The sequence below is a fragment of the Corylus avellana genome, chromosome ca1 (assembly GCF_901000735.1).
Source record: "Corylus avellana chromosome ca1, CavTom2PMs-1.0".
Taxonomy (NCBI): domain Eukaryota; kingdom Viridiplantae; phylum Streptophyta; class Magnoliopsida; order Fagales; family Betulaceae; genus Corylus; species Corylus avellana.
The window spans coordinates 11,631,605-11,653,093 of NC_081541.1; the positions used below are offsets into that span (position 1 = coordinate 11,631,605).

The window sequence follows — 21,489 nt, forward strand, 5'->3', positions numbered from 1 at the left end:
CCAGGGCCATCGGAACTGTCTGGCAGCCACTGCAGTGACCACCAGATCTATCTGCCAGCAGCATCCACACCTCACAAATGAGGAATGGCCACCACCCAAACGAACTTTTGGCTCTTTTCTGTGTTATTTCTTTCATTTTTTGAAAATACTTCTTAATTTTTTGCTTTTTAAAAACACTTCCCAGTTAACTAACTGAATTTTCTTTTATGAACCCCACATACAACACTTTTTCAAATGTCGCCCCCATCAAAACCACTTCTCAATTTTCACTTTTTCAAAACCCAAAACTCAAATTACTTTCCAAAAACTTTACCAAACAAGCTCTAAACTTTTCTTGAATGATTTGGGTTTGTCGAAATAGCTTTACTCCAATAATTTAGACGGTTAAGCCTATTGGCTTTTAAAATTAAGGTACAAAGTCACTGAAAAATATTTTCAAGGATTTCTAGTTTTGATTTATATGAATACTAGGCAAAAGCTCACCAACCTGAGATACATTGATTCTGTCACCCATCTCAGCTTCAGAACAAATTGATTCCTCCAGTGGTGCTAAGCTGTTAACTGGACCCTTCTCCAAGAAAACCTGAGTCTCCTTTTCCTCTGTCCCTAAAGAAGATGAAGGCAGGTCCATATGTTCTGATACAGTATTTTCTGGAGCAATCAAACCAGTCTGCAATGCATCCATTTGATCACCCATTTCAACTTCAGAAACTTTGGTTTCCTCCCGTGGTACTGAGCTAGTAACTGGACCCTTGTCAAGTAAGTCCTTGATCTTTTTGTCCTCTTTTGCTAAGGAAGAGGAAGCCCGAACCACAGCCTCTGATATACTTTTGGGCATAAGCAAACTGTGCTGAGAAACATCTATTCCATTACCCTCTGCTTCAGACCATTTTGATTCATTCACTGATTCTGAGCTGTCAACAGCACTTTTCTCGGATGAACCCTCAACATTTTCACTCTTGGTTGCCGAAGAACAGACAGGTAAACCCACTTTTTCTGAAGCATCGTCTGCCACAAGTTCATGAACCTGAGAAGCATCTGTTTGGTCATCTATTTCAGAATTAGAGCTTTTTGATCCCTGCATTGCCACAATGCTGCCAACTGGGCCCTTCTCAGATAAGCCAGCAATATTTTCAACTGGACCTCGAGGCAGATCCATGTCTTGTAAAATATTTTCTCGCACAATCCCACAAATCTGAGTAACATTCACTTGGCCATCAGTTTCAGTGTCCAATAGTTTTGAGTCCTCCAGGGCAACTGAGCTGCCAACTGGACCCATATTGGAGGTGTCAACCTCTTTTTCCTCTCTAACTATGAATGATAAAGGTCGATCAGTGGTTTCTGACCTATTTCCTTCTGGCAAAACCCCACCAACCTGAGATGTACATATTAGACACAACTAATCAGTAAGTGACAAAAATGCACTTGAGCCTTAGATCAGGAGGCAAATGAGTGGATCAGGTATGAGACAGGCAATAGGTTCAAATCTTACCCATCAAAAGAAAAAATAAAATGAAGTAAATTCAACGTTTATATTACGCACTTCTAACAAAAGTAGTATTTATTGTTTTTATGTACATTTAAGATATTGTAACATATTTGATTTTGAAAAATGTTAGGGCACTAACTTTTTTACTAACAGAGGCTTACTAAATTGATGTGTAGCTTATTCATTGGAGAAAACAAAACAATTAATTAAGAGAAATATAACAAGAACCAATAAATGATCTACACATCAGTTTAGTAAGCCTCTGTTAGTAAAAGAGTTAATACCCCTAGTATTTCTCTTTGATTTTTATTATCATTCAAAGTTTGTAGAAAGTGCAGCAAGATATTGGAGAGGATGTTGAACTTTTTCTGTTAAAAAAAATAAAGGTTACTATTATTGCCTTTACCTCTTGTATTAAAAATGGAAGAAACATATAAGTACGATTCTGTAACTTTATTTTTCATTCTTTGAAATGGTTTCTCTACATTAGTTTTATTTTTTATTTTTTATAAGTAATGTATAATCATTCAAAGCACAGATTTTCTCTACATTAGCATACGATTTATTATCTTTTTTTCTGGAGCAATTTGGATTTCTTAAAATAACTTCACTCCACTAATTTTTAAATCTGACAAGCCTACTGGTTTTCAAAATGACAGTACATAGTCCAGAGAATTTGTTTCAAGGATTTCAAGTTATGATTTATAGTACTAAAATTTGGCAAAGTCCCACCAACCTGAGGTGCATCAATTCCATCACTCATCTCAGCTTCAGGACATTCTAACACCTCCAGTGCTACTGTGCTACTAGCTGGATCCTTCTCAGACAAACCCTCAGATGGGTCCACTTCCATATTGCAATCGTCAACACAATCACCCACAGAACTTGGCATTTCTGGTGGCAGTGGCCCTACATGATCTTTTGGACCAAGCTCAGCATTAGTAGTTTCGGGAACAACTGAACACACAGTTTCCAACCTAGGTTCCTCCTGAGCTTCACTACCGCCATGTTGAGCATCCCATTGGCCCTTGTCAGAAAGAATCTCATCTGAAGAGACAGTATTATACCCCCGGGCAGTATCAGCTGGACCAAGAACAGCTCCAAGATCAATGTCTCTTTGGGAAGTTTCCAAGCCCTCAACAACAGCTTTGCTGGAGCATTCAGTAGCTTTAGCTTCCACAGAAGCCATGTCCAACTTGTCAGAAACACTCCCACTAAAATTATAAATGTCTGAAGACGCTTTTTCAGCACATTCTGTTTTTTTCCCAGAATTACTCTCTATCTCAAGCACATCAGGACCCACTTCTGGGCCTGAATGATCTGGAGTTTCCAGAATATGTGAGGTCACTCTGAGATGATCACCAACATCGTCAGATTTTGGTGAAACCCTAAGACCTTCAGGGCTGTTAAACTCATTAGACGATCTCAGAGGCACTTTAACAAAATCCTCCGTTTTATTTTCAGAACCACTCTTAGTCATACCAGGAGACATCACAATGTCTGGATCATCTGGATTTGTTGGAACAGATGAGGTTCCAGGATTATCACCAGCATCATTAGTTTTTGTGGAAATTGTGGGACATACAAGGCCAATGGGATCAATAGGAGATGAACTCGGAGACTCTTTCAAAGACTTGGATTTGTTTCCAGAATTATCATTGATTCCAACAGGAGGCTCCACTTCACCAGGACATGCCAAAGATGAATCCACCTGATCGCTAGTGGCCCCTCTAGTAAATCCAGCAAGATCACCATCCTGAGGTGCTCTCTGACAATGATCAACATCTTTCTCGCCAGCACTAAGAGGAGATGTACAAATGCTCTCCATTATACTTGGTGTAATTAAGTTTTCATTAGAAAGCTGTCCTGAATCTTCAATCTTTTCTACAGTGCCCGCAACAGAATTGCTTTGAGGTTTGCCTTCATTAGTCAGGGGAACAAGGGTCTCACTCATAACAGGAGCATTGGCATCTTCTACTTTCACATCAGCTTTAGTCTCAGACTGTTTTTCAACAAAAGCTTGAGCTGCTGCTTCTATTGTTGGCAATGCTGAACATGCTTTATCCTCTGGACTCTGGATTTTGGCCATCTCCACTAAGATTTTACTTGATGCAGCTAATTTTGAGGCATCCCTTCCCTCACTTCCAAAAGACTCAACAACTCTAGTTTTTGATGGGACAGTTCCCGAAAAGACCTCCTTCATCACACGAGCAACATCATTTACATCAGCAGTCTGAATTCGGCCTAAAAGGGGGCTCTTATCTGAGGTTCCAGCAACAATGTCAAGCTTTGTCTGCTTATTTTGGGCAGCATTGGCTGATCGCTCTTTTCTTTTTGGATCATGACCAGCTAAACCACCAGGGGACTGGACTTCACATGCTTGAGCTTGAATAACATTCATCAGTTCCTGCGAATCAGTCCCTTGCTTACTTCTTAAGGAAGTCGTTTTAGTTCCCAATGAATCCCCAGATCTATTCTGTGATTGCAGACCTGATTTAGGATCCTGACCAGCTGAACCATCCAGAACAGCAGGTACTACTGGAGCCTGTTTCCTTCCCCTACGCCGTGGTGCCTCTACTCTGGCTGGAGTCTTACGACCTTGCCTTTTGACTTGCATAGGTTCTGAAGGGCAAGGAGCGATAGATTGAGAGACTGGAGCCACAGAAGAGTAAGACGGGGCTGACTGAGTCTTGGCAGCAACATTAGGCAGAGTCTTACCGACACCTTCCATAGGAGAGGCAGGAAAAGAATCAGCTGGACGACCAAAATCTGGAGTTGCAGCATTTGAAGATGACACAATTGGATGACTTCCATCCTCTGAACTGTGGTTCTTTATCACCTCAATGACAGTCTGATTTGATACTGGTACACATGGGACAACCTTTCCTTCACTCCTTGCAAGCTCACTAATGTTTGTTTTCACCGAGCTATTTTCAGATGAAACCTCCATTGTCACAGATTGCTTCTCACACACATCAATATTTTGACACGGTCCCAAGGCAGCCCCTGCACAAGTTTGAAATCATCCTTGAATATATGTGGTGCAACAATTTCATCGACTTTTAAATGTGTAGTACTTACCTGGGGATCTGGCAGCACTTTCTTGCATTGTTGATGGACTTGTTATCTGCTTGCTTTGGGCTAAATCATCTGATAGTTCAGTTGACTCTTTACTCTGACCAGGTACTCCATCAGGCGCATGACATGCTTGCTCCTGGACAATATTTGTCATTTCCTGAGCATTGTTCTCTTTCTTGCTCTGCTCTGAATCACCAGATTTATCCAGTGAATTGGTACTTGGTTTTAAATTCTGACCAGCCAACACATTTGGAACTGCAAGTGATGCTGTTGCCGGTTTCCTTCCCCTACGCCGGGGTGCTCCGACTCCACTCTGAGTCTTTCGACTTTGCCCTTTAATTTCCATAGGGATGGAAGGACAAGGAGGGGTGGATTGAGAAACTGGAGAAACTGAAGAAGGATGGGTTGACTGAGAATTCAAAGCAATCCCTGCGCCAGAATGCTGATCTGTTCCAGCGATACATTTTAAGGCAGCAGAACCAGGCAAAGAATCTGGAGCGTGGGCACTGGGGATGTCAGATATACTTCCACTCATTGCAATGGCTTCATTCCCAGATGGATTCATGGGTTTACTTTGTGTTTGCTCATTTAGTTTTGGATCAGGGTCAACTAAACCAGGAACCGCAGGTGATACCAGCCCCTGTTTCTTTCCCCTTCGCCGGGGTGCTTCCACACCACTTTGAGTTTTCCGACCTTGTCCTCTTACTTGGATGGATACAGAAGGGGAAGCAACAGTCAATTCAGAGCCAGGCGTAACAGAAGGTAGAATGATGGCAGGCTGAGAGCTAGGAGTAATCCCTGCAGCAGTATGATGCATGGTTTCACTGCTAACCTTCACATTGATAGAACCAGGTAAAGAATCAGGACCAGATGTTAGATTAGTCACTTTGCCTGGTCCAGGAGATGCTAGAGGAACCGTGGAAGCTGGTGATTTATCTGATGTTGCTCTCTTTGGCCTTCCTCGTCCCCGTCTAGAAGGTGGTGTTATCTCCTTGCTTTGCTCCAAAGGTTGAGGCTCCACAGTGGGTGGTGGTGGGGGCAGCGGGATTGGAGCAGGTAGTTCTGTTTTAACAACAGCCGCCACAGACGTACCAGCATCTGTTGGCGACTTTGTCTCTATCACTTCTTCCTTTGGTTTGGGAGATTCCGGAGAGTCAACCTGACAAATCTTCTCAAACTCCTCTTCTGTCCATTGCTCTTCATAGGAACGCACCTACAAAAATCAAAGTAAATTAAATAAATTTAAAAAATAAAAAATAAAAAATAAAAAATAAAAAATAAAAAAAGGAAAATTCTCAATCAACTGGAAAGGCTATGGCAGTGCAATATATATATATCAAGGCAAGAAGGCAACTGCAGTAAGCACACACTCAAATTATGCTCATCACACAAAATCAACAAACCTCTCTAGCCCGTTTGCCCCTTCCATAATGTTGTGTATTAAGGCCCCCAAGATACTCGCTCTTCCGCTTTACCCCAATATTAGATACCACCTCATCCCTTGGCACTTCATATATCTTCATTGCTTCACAAAATGCTTTCAAATCATCATCTGTCACAAGGCGAGAAGGCGGGGGAGGTATAGGATCCAAAACATCCATCTCCTGTCCACATACCAACTCCTTCCATGTTGCCTGCAGAAATTCAGAAGTTCTGTAAGTTACCCCAAGAGACAAGCAGCAACACTAATATCCAAGGATTTTTGTGCAGCCCAAAATCAAAGACACAGACAGCCTTGGTGCAAACGCAAATATCCATACCATCTCTTTTTCCCGCCTTTGTTTGTCAACCGATTCAAAAACATCAATCTCTGACTCACTGCCAACACAAGATAATCATCAAATTATTGATTCAAAGCAGGCATGGGCGCAGTGAGTTGGCTATTATAACCCCTTGAAAGCAGAACAACAAAGTCGAGGCATTATGCAAAAACGCATTAGTGGAGGGCTATGGCATAAATACAGCATAAGGTATTATTAAGTCCACAAAATTCAAATCCAACATGATAATCCTTTCACTTGCAAAATTTCCTACATTTGATCTGCTACAGCCCAAGATGGAGTAGAAAGGTGAAATACCATTTGCGCAATGGTGCAAGGGATTCTTCTTTTGATTAGGGTAACAGGATAATGGGAAAGATGCATTCATCTATTAAGAACCCTTATCCAGAGGATTTGCAGCCACTACCACCAAACTGTCATTTTCAACAAAGGTGGACATACTCCACAATAATGCTAACAAGTGCAGACAGACAACTAATGCATAACGACAAACAAGATTTACCTGCGGGCTATGAGATCATTTAGGGAATCATCATCTAATACAGGTGCAGCTTCCTCTTTCTTACTCTCCCGGAGGAGAGACTCCAAGTATTCCCTTCGATCTTCGGCACTGTTATAAACAACTTGTCAAAAACACCATGAAACGCTTGAAAATCTAAGCTGCAAACTTCTGATTCACAAATATTCTAACTAACCTTGTATTATTGTCAAAAAAACCAGCAGTAATGCTTTGATTAGCAACGCCCAGTTTGTGCTCAGCTGCAGCTCTGACTTGTTCTTCAACAGTTTGGACCTTAATACAGAAAAGATGGTTGTTCAAGATGAGTTAAACAGATTTTGTTTTTAGGGAAAATTTAACATATCCTACAAGGAACTTGCAAATCCAGGGATCTAAACATAGAAATCTTTTGAAAACACCATATCTTATTATTATTCTAGCATCCAAAACTTTGTATCTCCTTTCCAACTCATTAATTTTGTTCCCAATTTATATCGTCCAAATCCAAAACGGAATGATACTACAGCCCATTAATTGAAGACGGAAATTATTCAGCATCCAAGCAGGTTGACACCAGAGTTCAGTTTTCTTTCACTCACAAAACAGGCAAAAAAAAAAAAAAAGTAAGTAGAATTTTGAAAGGCCTGTGGAGTTCAAAACTAAAGGTCTTACAGTAAAACAATGATTGGATCATTAACTGTCAATAAATCATCTTCAGAGGTATTCAGATAGTTCAAGCGACAAGTGGTACAGTTGAACTTTAGACAGACATCTTCTCTACTGCTTTAATGTACATACAAAATAAATACCACAGAGAGAAAGGAGAATAAAAAAAAGGCATGCCACAAGGATACTATAAATTAGTTTAGAAGAGCTAAATATTTGTAGAATAGAGAAAGATTTCAAAAAATAGGAAATGAAGGAAATTTGCATGCCTGTTTAAGAACAAAACAGACATTTGTCCATGAAATCACTCCACCTTGGCCAAGATAAGGTAATGAATAAAGCAGCAGATGACTAGCTAGATTAGGTCATTCAAGTATATAAGAACTATTACATAGTATCATCAGTATCCTAGGGATCTCATTAACAGCCCAAGCAAAAGTCGTGCACTACATAACATCCTCCCACCAATAAATAACAATAATAGTTACAAGCAAAAATATAAACCACAAATCCCCAAAACGATGAGTAAACTTGTAATCCAATAGATTAACACAAAATGAAACATAAAAAGTGTAGAGACAGGTTAATCTATGCCGTAAGGCTAGAGGCTTTACTGCTGCATGGAAGTTTGACAGGGGCAACATTGTTGGTGTACCAGCAACTAAACTTCTTTCCTAATTTTTGAGAAGCTATGTAAGAGGTTTTGTTTCTGTCGATTTGTTTTTGTGTGTGTGTGTGGGTGGGTGGGTGGGTTGGGGAGTGTCCTTTCGAGATAGAAATTGCAGTAAGACCTGCATCACTTACCCTGAGATCCAACATGCAGGTTTACTAATATTAATATTAAGATTTGCATTTTTGGTCCCCCGTCGTTTGAAGTTTTGACAAATAGCCTACTGGGGTTTGAAAAGTGATTAATCACTCCCTAGGGTAAGAAAAAAGAAAAAATAAAAAATTCATGCCTACCGTCAAAGAAGTTAACAGAATCTACTAACTTGACAAGTTAACACCAATCATATTGTGAAGCATCACTTACAATAAAAAGGAAACCGGAGGGAGTGGCTAAACCACCCCCATGGCCATTGGGGGTGGCTCGGTCACTCCCTTAACTTTTTTTTTTTTTTTTTTTTTTTTTGGCTATTTGGGAGTGGCCGAACTACCCTCAAAGATATCCTCAAAGGAGGTGGTTTCATGGCCTTGGAGACGGTTCAGCCACCCCTCATTTGGCCCATTTGTTTTTTTTTTTTTTTTTTTAGTATTTAATATTTGGTGTTTAAAATTTTTATTGCAAGTGACACGTGCACAATACGATCGGTGCTGACATGTCAAGTTAACGGATTTTGTCAACTTCTTTGATGGTAGGGACCAATTTTTTTTTCTTACCCTAAGGAGTGATTAATCACTTACCAAACCACAGGGAGCTATTTGTTAAAACCTCAAACTACAAGGACCAAAAATGCAATTTTTCAATATCAATAATACAATCCCACGAACCTAGGTATCCAGCCTCTTCAAATTGAAATATATAGCTCAAGATAAGAAGTTTAGCCCAAGGGGTAACACAATATGCAGGGAAACAAGCCTCACGAGACAGAGATCATTAGTTCGAATCTCCTCATTTCAACATCTAGGGGCCAAACTCACTCCATCTAAAAGACAAACGAAAAAAATAGAAAAGAAGTTTTGGTTCTTTCTTAAGATTACGAAGTTTGACATGATAATCCAATGCGAAAACTGCTTACAGTTTCAAATCGAAGAACAAGCACATCTCTCTTCTGACCAATCCTATGAGCCCTTGCCTGCGCTTGCAGATCAACCTGACAATATGCCAAAAATAAAAATAAATGAATAGATAACCAGCTTCAGAATCCCTATATCACAGTATCATCGTGACAAACAAATCAAGGAACAGTAATTTATATATTGCCTGCGGATTCCAGTCGGTATCAAAGATGATCACTGTATCAGCAGCTTGAAGATTCACTCCAACACCACCAGCTCGAATGCTAAAACCACATATCTAAATGTCAGTTTCAACCTAATCGTGCACATGCTACCCACACATGCAGTACATCAGAAATTTCTATATTTTTAACTTCATTTTGGGGACAGTACGGATAACTGGTACAAGAGGAATGGAACAAGTAGGTAGATAGCCAAATTTACAGGCAAGCATATATAGGTAGCTGAGATCGGGGAAAGCAGGGGACAACTGCTAATCATTTAGCCCGTGATTCCTATCACAAGCTTCAACCTACTGAACCAGGTCCAAGGCCAGCAAGCATTAAAGTCTGCCAAACACAGGCTCTTACAGGTGCCCGACAGCTATAATATAATTGACACCCTCCCAGCCTCCCTCCAATGTCAGCACCCTATTGGCTACCTTCATCTACCGTCAATACCTTATTGTACTACCTCCCACAGGAAAATATCAAGAGACCCCCCAACCCCCAACCCCCCCCAAAAAAAAAAAATCCAATTTCCTAATTACGAGTGCACTACCACACCCAGTAAAGTAGAATGTATTAGAAAGAAGCAGGAAGTGCCTAGAATTTACTAGGCATCAATCATTACCTGAGCAGAAATATAAAATACGGAGAACCTTGTTTGTTGAACATGTCTATAAGGGCACCACGATCACCCCCAGATGTATGCCCGTCCAACCGAAGGTATCGATATTGCTTCAAGTTGAGATAATCCTCCATAACATTAAGCAGCCTAGTCATTGTGGAAAAGAAAAGAACCTGCAACATTATAAGTTCCAATTGAAGCCATAAATCCCTAAATCCTCAACTTATAGCATGATATCATACTAAAAAAAATCATGTAAAAGAGAAGGTACTTGAGGTCTGGGCATGATATCCCATTCGAGTATTAGAATCAGGGGCAGAGCCAGAAAAATTACTTTTGAGATTTTTGGGGGTGGGGGAGGCAAAGTACTAATGGGAGATATGTATCCTTGAATTGATCAACAATTCTTTTGATCTTGTCATCCAATCATCAAACTAAAAGCAACATGGACAGTCATTGTTTTTTACCTTCATTTTTAACTTTAATATTACAAATAAATTTAAAGATAAAATATTGCTAACATTAAAGACCACAGGTACGTAAATATGTAATACTTGGGACCATATTAACGTACACCACTAAACCATTTAAACATAAAAAATATAAATGCTCCAGAATATTGTGCAAAAATATCATATAAGATGAACAATGAACTATAAATAATAACTGTAAATTGTAAGAAAAAAACTGCAATGCAATAGTAAAAATTCATTGAGCATCAATCAAGTTCTCCCAACTACTATAACTTATAAAGCATGAAAATATTTAAGGATAACATACCCGATGATCTGTTGCTTTAAGTTTGGGTAGTAACCGATCTAGCATCTCAAGCTTCCCACATAGTCTAACAATTGTTGGCAGATAATGCTTGGGTACTAAACTATCAACCTAAAAAACGCAAGCTAACATTAGGCTCAAACCAATATAGGCAACCAATGAAGACTGAAACATAAGGGCTTTAAGTCTTGGTTGGCCTCTTAGAATGAAGGAAAGGAAAGTGCTTAACCAAGCTTGGCAACAAATGCCACTTTTCAACATTTTATTCTCTTCTCCCTTCCCCCATTCGTTTTGAGAACCAGCCAGAGCTTAAATGGATAAGGAAAGAGCATGCCTCCTCTGCGTGAAGCTGGCTGAGATATGGATGATTGCATATATTACGGAGCTCCATAACAGAGTTGTGCACAGTTCGAGCCTGAGAAAGTTGAGTCAATGTTAAGAGTATATAATGGTAGCTATCCCATATTAGTCTATCAGAGTTCCATAGACAACATGAAAAAAAAAAAAAAAAACAAGGGAAAAAAATAGAAAGCAGTAAATTGAGAATAATGTACTATTGAAAAAAAAAAAAAAAAAAAAAAAACCTTTGAAGCTCCAATAGAGCCAAGATTTTCTTCCACCCTCTTCATCAAAAGCTTTTGATATGCAGATGCCTCACATCTTATAAGTCTCTCAATCTTTTCAGGCAGTTCATTTTCAACCTACCAAAGAAAGAAAATTCAGGATGCAACATTAACAAATTAGAATGACTTCCATAACAGAATGGCAGTAAATTAAATTGCTAAAGGAAAATAGTTTTCGCTTCTCAAAAGCTGAAAACTCTTCTCAAATGTCAGTTATCCAAATGGATTTTCCAATGTGGCCCCCACCACCACACTTTTCAAAACAATCCACAAAATTATCTTCAAAAAACAAAAAACTTCTCAAAAAATAACATGTACATTTTTTTCAGATGTTGAAACTGCCTATTTATAACTTTTCAGGTGTACATACTGTTTTGTTACATGTAAAACAAATAAAAATTAAAAGAAAACATAGGCCAGTATGGTAGCCACTAGTGGCCGCTTGGCCCATGATGGCAGCAACCAATCTGAAGGCCACCTGACCAATGATGGCGGTGGCCGCCTTATGGCAGTCTCATAGTGGCTGCTAGGACCATATGGCAGCCCCGCGTTGGCCATCAGGCGGCCTCACGATGGCCGCTAAGCTCGTATGGCAGCCCCTTGATCCGTCTTGCTGCCCCGTGCTCGCTACCAAGACCGTCGTCTGGCAGAACCACTGTTGTGACTGCCGCCAAGCAACCACTACCATGGAGTAACTCCAACAGTTTCTCTTTCTTTTTTTAAAAATAAAATAAAACTTATTGCAAAAAAAAAAAAGGTTTTTTTAAAACCGTTGGGAGTTACTTGCAAAATGTGGCGGACTCTCTCTGTGTGCTAGCAAGTTGGTTTCCCAACTTTCCTCGCCTAGCATTGCTCTAATAAGCATGGGTGGTTCTTGGTGGTGGCGGGGTATGGTGGAAGTACACGAAGGGGATTCATCCTAGTGTAGGAAGGGAAAGATGGCAAAGGATGGAGGTCCTTCACCGCAGAGCTGCGTCCGGTTGTGCAATTTTTCCAATCACGATATGGTATCAGGGCACGGGCAAAAGTCAGATGATGTTGGTGTTGAAATTTCCTGCAAAGGTGAGTGGGAATAGGTCGTTTGTTGAGGTACTTGCAGGACTGAGGAAAATTTTGGCTTTGTCCTCATTAATGAAGGGTTTATCTAGTAATTATGATGTGTCTGCACCAAAGGGACAGGCTGCGGCTGGGCTGTCTATGTCTGGGTTTGTGTTTGGAGATGAAGGAGATCCTTGATCGTCCGCTAGTGGAGTCAACTCGAGCAGGGGTGATAACTTTGATTTTCGCCCCTTCAGAGAGACATTAGTTAAAAACGGATGCAAATAGTTGTATTTAGTAGTTTGACTTGGGTCTAGGCCCGAGTAATGTAGGAAGTAAGACAAGCCCAATGGGTGTCGTGGTTAGTGAGCTGAAGGCCATCTCAGAAGGTTTCGTTCCTTCAAAGGCCCCCGTGAGCATTTTAGGCCCACCTCCAATGACTCACTCTAATCCAGACCCTAAAGGTAAGACCCCAATGGGCTCTAGGTGTGCTCGGGCAAAGTTCTCTTTAAAGCCCAGAACGAAACTTTCACACAAGTAGAGAAGGGTAACAAGACTAGGCCTCTTATTTGGGCTCAGACACGGTGAAGGGCTTGGGTGCTCGCTTGGGTTAGCCCGGAGGACCTATTGCGATGAGTAGCGTTGCCGTCTCGGCTGATGATCCTCAACCTTCGACGGGAGGGATTAGAGGGAGTTCTTTCGCCGGCCCCTCTATGCTTGTAGATCTATGTTATGCCTTGCAACTATTGCTACTCATGGAAGGGAGCACTGTGAGGTCTTCAAATCCTGTTGGTGCTCAACATCTCTAATGTGCTCTGACCAGAACGCATTGAGGGCCGCAATCCCAGAGGGGTCTCTCGTCGGTGCTTCTGTGTTGAAGGAGTTGCACCTGAAACCTCTTTCGAAGTCATTATCTATTTATCTCAACCTCCTTTTTCAGAAACTATCGAGGAGGAGATTGTTTTGGTTAATTTACTTCTTTCTTCAAAAAGAGCTGGCAAGGAGACAAGGATGGATGAGTTTTTGTTTGGACCATTTGGTGTTGGTGTAATTGGTGTTGCTCGGTTATATGGAGATGTGGCTCACTTATTCAATCAGGTTGATGGCTTGGATGCTGAGGCAGGCCTACTATTGAAGGGAGTCAATCAGGCCCATTGATGTTATCGTAGACCCTAGGTCTGAGTGGGCTTTAGCTGTAAAAGGGGAAAACTTATTTCTTTACCGGACTTTGATCCTTTTGCCTTCTATTTATCTTCTAGGCTTATGAGGGAGATCAGTGTGAATGGCTACAAAGGAGCAAGAGGGATTAACCGGCTTGTGTGTGAGGAGCCACCACGTCTAGAGGTGTGAATCTTTACAATAGGGAGGAGGCCATGTTCTACATACCTCTTAGTTCCTATCCACATGTTGTGGGTGGGAATACAGATTGCTTGGGGTTGGAGTACTCAGATTGGGTTTTGTAAAGAGTGAAGGAGATCCATCACGTTGTGGGGATATCATGCCAAGGTTTTAAGGAGCAGTTTATGGCAAAATTGACAGCTATTGAAGCCAGTCGTGGTTTTGGCCTCCAATTCCAATCTAGTAAACATAGGTAATGGGGAGTTAAAAAGATTGGCTTGCTCTATCAATTATGACTCAAAAGGTGAAAGTTCAAACTATGGAAGAGGCAAGTGTAGGGGTTTCTCAGTTTTTAATTAAGTCCAAGTTGTTATCTTGGAATGTAAGAGGGTTGAATGGGGTGGATAAACATCTAAGGATAAGGGATTTACTCAAAGAATGGAAGGCTGGTATTGTCGGTTTTTAGGAAAATAAGCTAGAGGTCATGTCTTGTTGTGTTGTGTTGTGTTGTGCAAAGTTTGTGGGGTTGTCATCATGTGAATAGGACCTCTAGAGAGGCTTCCGGTGGAATTTTGATTAGCGGGATAGGAGGTCGGAGGATAAAATCGATGTGTGTGGGGGAGTTGACTATTGCATGTTCATTCAAAAACGTTGAAAATCATTTAACCAGGGCTTTGCGGGTGTTTATGATCCTAATACTGAGCATAGAAGGCTTCTTTAAAATGAATTAGTTGTTTTGCTCAATTGGTGAAACTTGCCTTCATGCATTGGGAGTGATTTTAATGTCACTCGGTTTCCCTAGTGAGACATAAGGAGGAGGCCCTTTATACCCATCTATGGTGGATTTTTCTTATTTCATTTTCAGGTCTAATGGATCTCACTCTTGTTGGTGGATATTTTACTTGGTCAAATCAAGACCTTCCTTCTTGGTCTAGGATTGATAGATTTCTTGTCTCTCGAATTAGGAAAGCCCAGATTACTAGTGTATCCCAGAGGATGCCTCCTAGACTGTGCTCATACCACTTCCCGATCCTTCTGAATTGCGATGACTTTCAAGGGGTAGAAGCTATTTCAAATTCAAAAACATGTAGCTGAAGTTCGAGAATTTTGTGGATAAGGTTAAATAGTGGTGGAATTCTTATCGCTTTCAAGGCAATTCGAATTTCATTTTGGCCCGCAAGCTTCAGGCCTTGAAATCTGATTTAAGAAGATGGAACAATGGGGCATTTGGCAATGTAGAGAGGCAGAAAAAGATTCTTTTGGAAGAGTTATGAGGTCTTGATATCATTGACGAAAAGAGGACCTTATCCGACTAGGAGAGAGAGATGAAGGTAGAAGTGTTAACTGATTTTGAGAGGTCCATTCTCATGGAGGAGGTAAGTTAGACATAGAAATCTAGGGCCTTATGGTTAAGGAAGGGTGACAACTGCACGAAGTTTTTTCCCAGAATGACCAACTCTAATAGAAGAAATAACTTCATTGAATCTATGTAGGTTGATGGTTCTATTTCTCCCAACTAGGTTAAGATCAGCAAGCACATTGTGCAATTTTATAAGAATCCTAATTCTGAGCAATTCCATTGGCGGCCTAAGTTGGACGACCTTTCTTTTACTTTATTGGTAAGGTTGAGGTGGTTGGAGAGAGCGTTTGAGGAAGGGGAGGTTTTGGAGGTAGAGAAAGCTATGAACGGAGATAAGGGCTCTGTGGTTACTCTATGGCTTTCTTTCATGACTTCCATGCTAGAAGAAAGTTTGAAAGAAGTCCCAATGCTATGTTTATTGTTCTCATTCCTAATATTTCAAGGGTTGCTGATCTAAAGGAATTTTCTCCGTAAGTCTAGTCAATTGCATTTACAGAATTATTGCAAAGTTCTAGTTAACAGGCAGGATATGGTTTTGGAGAAGATTATTTCTAAGTCTCCAAAAGCTTTCATCTGGGGAATGCAAATTCTAGATCCCATCCTCATTGCTAATTAATGCCTCAATAGCAAAATCAGATCAGGGGAGAGGATTTAGAAAAAGCTTATGATCATGTTAATTGGATTTTTTTTGCTTTATATATACTAAGGGATTTTGGGGGGAAATGGGGTACTTTGATAGCTCAATGTATTTCTTCAATGCCTTTTTTTTGTATTGGTGAACGGCACTCCCACCGATTTTTTTAGCAGTTCTCATGGCTTGAGGCAGGCTAACCCTTTGTCTTCGTTGTTGTTTGTCATTGTGATGGAGGCTTTGGGCAAGATGATCTTTGCTACAAAGAGGGAGGTCATGTTGTCTGGCTTTTCTGTGGGGACTGAGAATGTTGGTGGAATTGATATCTCTAATCTTTTGTTTAAAGATGACACTTTAATTTTCTGTGGGATAGACCCAGATCACCTCCATGATTTGTGTTGCTTGTTCTTATGTTTTGAGGTTGTCTCGGGCTTGGAGATCAATTTGGGTAAGTCTGAATTGGTTCCTGTAGATAATGCCAATACTGTAGAAGGTTTGGCTAGGGTCTTAGGTTGCAGGGTCTCCTCTTTGCCTATAAAGTAACTAGATCTTGCTTTGTGTGCTTCTTTCAAAGCAAAATTTATTTGGGATAGCATTATTGATAAGGCTAAGCGTCGTGATTTTAATTGTCTAAAGGGGGCGGTAGGGTTACCTTCATCAAGAGCACCTTGTATAATTTGCCTACCTATTTCATGTCATTGTTTCCCTTGCCGGCTTGCGTTGCTAATCAAATTCAGAAGCTACAAAGAGATTTCTTCTGGGGAGGTTTGGATGTAGAGGTCAAATTCCAATTACTAAGTTGATCCAAGGTGTGTTCTCCAATCAATGAAGGGGCTTTGAGGGTACGGAATTTGCTCATGTTCTAACTAGCCCTTTTGGAAAAGTTGTTATGGCGTTATGCTTATAATAGAGAGGCTCTTTGGAGAATGGTAGTGAATGTTAAATATGTTAGGCAGAGGGGTGGGTGGTGCTCTAATGGAGTCATTGGATCATATGGGTGGGTCTCTGGAAATTCATTAGAAGGGGTTGGGATGAGTTTTCTAGATATGAGGTGGGAAATGGCTCTGTGATTAGTTTTTGGAATGACATGTGGTGTGGGGAACAGCCCCTTAAGGCAAAGTTTCAGGAGTTGTTTAGCATTGCCTGCCTTGGGGATGCTTTCGTGGTAAATCATCCTCAGTTCTATAATTGCTCAGCTCAGTGGAACATTAATTTTGTTAGAGCAGCATGATTGGGAGTTGGATTTCTTTTCCACGGTTTGCAATCAAGTGTATTCCATTAATTTGAAACAAGAAGACGTTGACAAGCTTTGTTGGAACCCCTTCAAGAGATGGTAGTTTTTTTTTTTGATAAGTAATGATGATGATATAAAAGAGCGCAAAGGGGCGCAACCCATATACACGGGAAGTATAAACTGAGAGCGCCTAGGAGGGAGAGAAATGAAAAAGAAAATCAGAGAAACTAATCACTAAAGGAGCTAGCCAAGCGGCCGTCCAAGAGTAAAGAGTACAGAAGAAGAAATGAGTCAATTCCTCTATGGTCCTAGTGGAATTTTCAAAACATCTAGCATTTCGTTCATTCCAAATACACCACATAAGACACAGAGGGATCATCTTCCAAACAACCGCGCTTCGAGAGCGACCTCCCGACCACCAACTAGCAAAAAAGGCCCTCACCCGGCTAGGCATGACCCAAAGCAACCCGAACCGCTGAAAAATCATGTGCCAAAGAGCACTTGCAAGCTCACAGTGGAGAAGAAGATGATCGGCTGACTCTCCGGTCTTCTTACACATACAACACCACTCCACAACCACTATGTTCCTCCTACGAAGCATATCATGAGTCAAAATTTTGCCTAAGGCTGCTGTCCACCCAAAAAAAGCCACCCGCTGAGGCGCCTTAGTACCCCATATGCTCTTCCAAGGAAACTCCTCTTGGTTAGAAATGGCCAAGGTCTTATAGAACGATTTCACCTCAAACTTGCCCTTCTTGGACGGCGCCCAGCAAATACGATCTACGTTGCCTAGGGAAACCTTGCAAGAATACAACCGATCAAAAAAAGGAGAAACCAAATCCATCTCCCAATCTTGTACCGATCGTATGAAAATGACATTCCACTCAACAACCCCATTCCTTCCAAAAAAGTTATCCTTCACCCAAGCTTCTTTGTTTCTGGCGATACTGTATAAGGATGGAAAATCTTGCTTTAAAGAATTGTCCCCACACCAAATATCATGCCAAAAACGGACTTTTGAACCCTCCCCCACCTCAAACCGAGTACTTTTGGCAAAGAAATTCCATCCTCTCCGAATATGCTTCCAAAGCCCCACACCATGAGAGCCCGAAACCTCCTTCGTGCACCACCCACCTTCTTGGTCTTCATACTTAGCTTTGATCAACTTACACCAAAGCGCCTCGTTCTCATTTGCATATCTCCAAAGCCATTTCCCCAAGAGAGCTTGGTTAAACTGATGCATCTTCCGAATACCAAGCCCACCATAACGAATAGGGGTACAAACTTGGTCCCAACTTACTAGATGCATCTTGGGCTCATCCCCCATTCCTCCCCACAAGAAATCTCTCTGGACTTTCTCAATCCTTTTGGCTACACTAGCAGGAATCGGAAATAGAGATAAAAAGTAAGTCGGGAGGTTAGCCAAAGTGCTCTTAATGAGGGTTAAACGACCTCCTTTAGAGAGGTACATTCTCTTCCAACCTGCCATCTGACGCTCCATCTTTTCGATCACTTCATTCCACATAACCGTATCCTTATAAGACGCCCCCAGAGGGAGGCCCAAATACTTCATAGGCAAATCGGCAACACTACATCCAAGAATGTTAGCTAAACCCCCAATATTCTCCACCTCACCAATAGCCACAATCTTCGATTTTCCAAGATTCACTCTCAAACCCGAAACAGCTTCAAAACATAAGAGAATGAGACGAACATACCGGATTTGCTCGATGGAATCTTCACAAAAAATCAAAGTATCATCCGCAAATAAGGAGTGAGAAATCATCAACTCCGACAAGACCCTATTGCCCACCGAAAATCCAGTCAAAAGGCCTTGGTCAACCGTCGCATTCACCATCTTACTCAAAGCCTCCATAACAAGCACAAACAATAACGGTGAGAGAGGATCCCCTTGCCTGATTCCCCTTGAACTGTTAAAGAAACCTTCCGGAGAACCATTCACAAGAATGGAGAATCTTACCGTCTTAATACACCATTCTATCCAATCCCTCCACCTTTCCCCAAAACCACATCTATGCAGCAAATACAAAACAAAGTCCCAATTTACATGGTCATAGGCCTTTTCCAAATCCAATTTACAAAGGACACCTGGCACCCCTGATTTCATGCGACTATCCACACATTCATTTGCAATAAGAACGGAATCTAGGATTTGCCTGCCCCCAATAAAAGCATTTTGAGAATAGGAAATGACCTTACCCAACACAGTTTTCATCCTACTAGCAAGAACCTTCGACACAATTTTATACACCCCTCCCACCAGACTAATAGGCCGAAAGTCCTTCATCTCCACCGCATCTGCCTTCTTTGGAATCAGGGAAATAAAGGTTGCATTCAAGCTCTTCACCAATTGACGCCTGCGATGGAACTCTGCAAAAACCGCCATGACATCTTGCTTAATAATACTCCAGCAAGCTTGAAAAAAAGCCATGGAAAAGCCATCTGGACCCGGAGCCTTATCACCATCCATACCTTTTACCACCTCCCAAACCTCCTTTTCCTCAAAGTCTCTTTCTAACCACCTAGTGTCCTCCTCTTCTATGGACAAAAATGGCTGGTTATCCATTCTAGGGCGCCAAGAGCTTTGCTCCGAATAAAGACTTTGATAATATTGCACTATGTGATCTTTTATCTCCACTGGATCACCAGATAAGATGCCATTAATGCGAAGCACTTCCACCCGGTTGTACCTTCGGTGAGAGTTAGCCATCTTGTGGAAAAAGCGAGTATTCCGATCCCCCTCCTTGAGCCACAACGCTCTCGATTTCTGGCGCCAATGAATTTCTTCACACAACAAAGTATTCTCCAAATCTTTCAACTTGTCCGTCTTCCGGATTTTCTCCTCTTGATCTAGCCCTCTTGATTCTGCCAACTCATCCAACTTCTGGATATCTCCCAATAACTCCTTTTTTTTCCTCCCAATATCCCCAAAGACCTCCTCATTCCATTTTTTCAAGTCCACTTTAAGGGATTTTAATTTACTAGCGAGCACAAAGCTAGGTAAACCCTCAAACGAATATGACCCCCACCAAGACGCAACCTTATCAACAAAACCCTCTGCCTTAAGCCACATATTTTCGAATTTAAAACCCTTCTTACCTCCACAAGGAGTCCCACAATCCAGTAATAAAGGGAAATGATCCGAGAGCAGACGTTGAAGTCTTCTTTGAGAAACTGCTGGGTAGTGATCTTCCCAATCGGAAGAAAACAAGAACCGGTCAATCCTCGACCAACTCTCATTTTCTTGATTATTAGACCAAGTAAATTGACCCCCCATCATCGGAATATCCACCAGATTATTCTCAGAAATGAAGTCCGAGAAGTCCATCATACCCGAGGAGTAATAAGAATCATTGGATCGCTCACTAGGAAAGCGTACAATGTTGAAATCCCCACCCAAACACCAAGGAACCTCCCACATCTCAATCAAACCAGCCAACTCTTCCCAAAGTGCCCTTCTCTCCATATCCTCATTCGGTCCATACACTCCCCCAAACGCCCACACCCATTTATCCTCTACATTTTGAAAGGAGCAAGCCAAAGAGAAGTGTCCCACACACTCCTCCTTACACTCCACTACCCTCCTATCCCACATCATTAACATCCCCCCCGACAAACCATTAGAGCCTTTAACCTTCCACCCCACATGTTGACCTCCCCAAAGACTATGTATCACTCCTTTGGAGATAGTCTCCATCTTCGTCTCTATCAAACACACTACATCAACCTTCCATTCTTTCAAAAGACCCCTAATGCGCAGCCTTTTTTTTAGGGCATTCAACCCTCTCACATTCCATACTACAATATTAAGCTTCATGATCCACCAAAGTAACCCTCTCACTTTCCTCAATTTCTTCGAGTCCTTTGAGTACATTAACACCTGCAGAACCACCTCCCAACTCCAAATCGTACTGCCTTCTAGAAGCTTCAATAGCATTGAATAAAGCTTCCAGTTCCTCCTTTTTCCCCTCATCAGAAACTCCAACTTGTGGGCAAAACTTGAGGCAGTTTCCAACTACCCAGCTGGATGATATCGTGTCTGACCCTAAATCCTCCAAGACTGCTGTTTCAGCCACTGTATCCCCATCCAATCCTAAATCAGACCCAGTAAACTGCAAATCCGGTGTTGGGTCCCCCCTTCCCAGCCCAAATTGAACCAGACAACCCAAATTCCTAACCTCCCCCCGACAAGTTTGCTGAGCCCACTCCCCCACGGCCAAACCAGACTTCCGGCGAGAGGGACTCCCCCTCAGAAGCTGACGTGTGGCCAGAAACGACCCCTCCCCAGCCTCGCCGGTCTCCATAGCTCTCTCCGGCGCCATCTGTTGCTCCTCCGGTGAAACAACGTCTCCGGCACACTTTGAGACTTTTCCGGCGTTGGTCCCA

At 41.6% G+C, this 21,489-nt stretch overlaps 1 protein-coding gene across 1 annotated transcript in view; it reads right to left on the reverse strand.

The window, feature by feature from the left end:
* Positions 1-21,489, reverse strand: part of LOC132177366 (chromatin structure-remodeling complex protein SYD) — a 51,651-nt gene that overhangs the window by 3,103 nt on the left and 27,059 nt on the right. The window contains exons 28-34 of the mRNA XM_059589650.1: positions 7,044-7,141; positions 6,851-6,958; positions 6,328-6,385; positions 5,971-6,201; positions 4,571-5,780; positions 2,226-4,495; positions 488-1,375 (exon numbers count right to left, since the gene is read on the reverse strand). Coding sequence (XP_059445633.1) covers positions 488-1,375; positions 2,226-4,495; positions 4,571-5,780; positions 5,971-6,201; positions 6,328-6,385; positions 6,851-6,958; positions 7,044-7,141 — 4,863 coding nt within the window. The remainder of the gene's footprint in view (positions 1-487; positions 1,376-2,225; positions 4,496-4,570; positions 5,781-5,970; positions 6,202-6,327; positions 6,386-6,850; positions 6,959-7,043; positions 7,142-21,489) is intronic.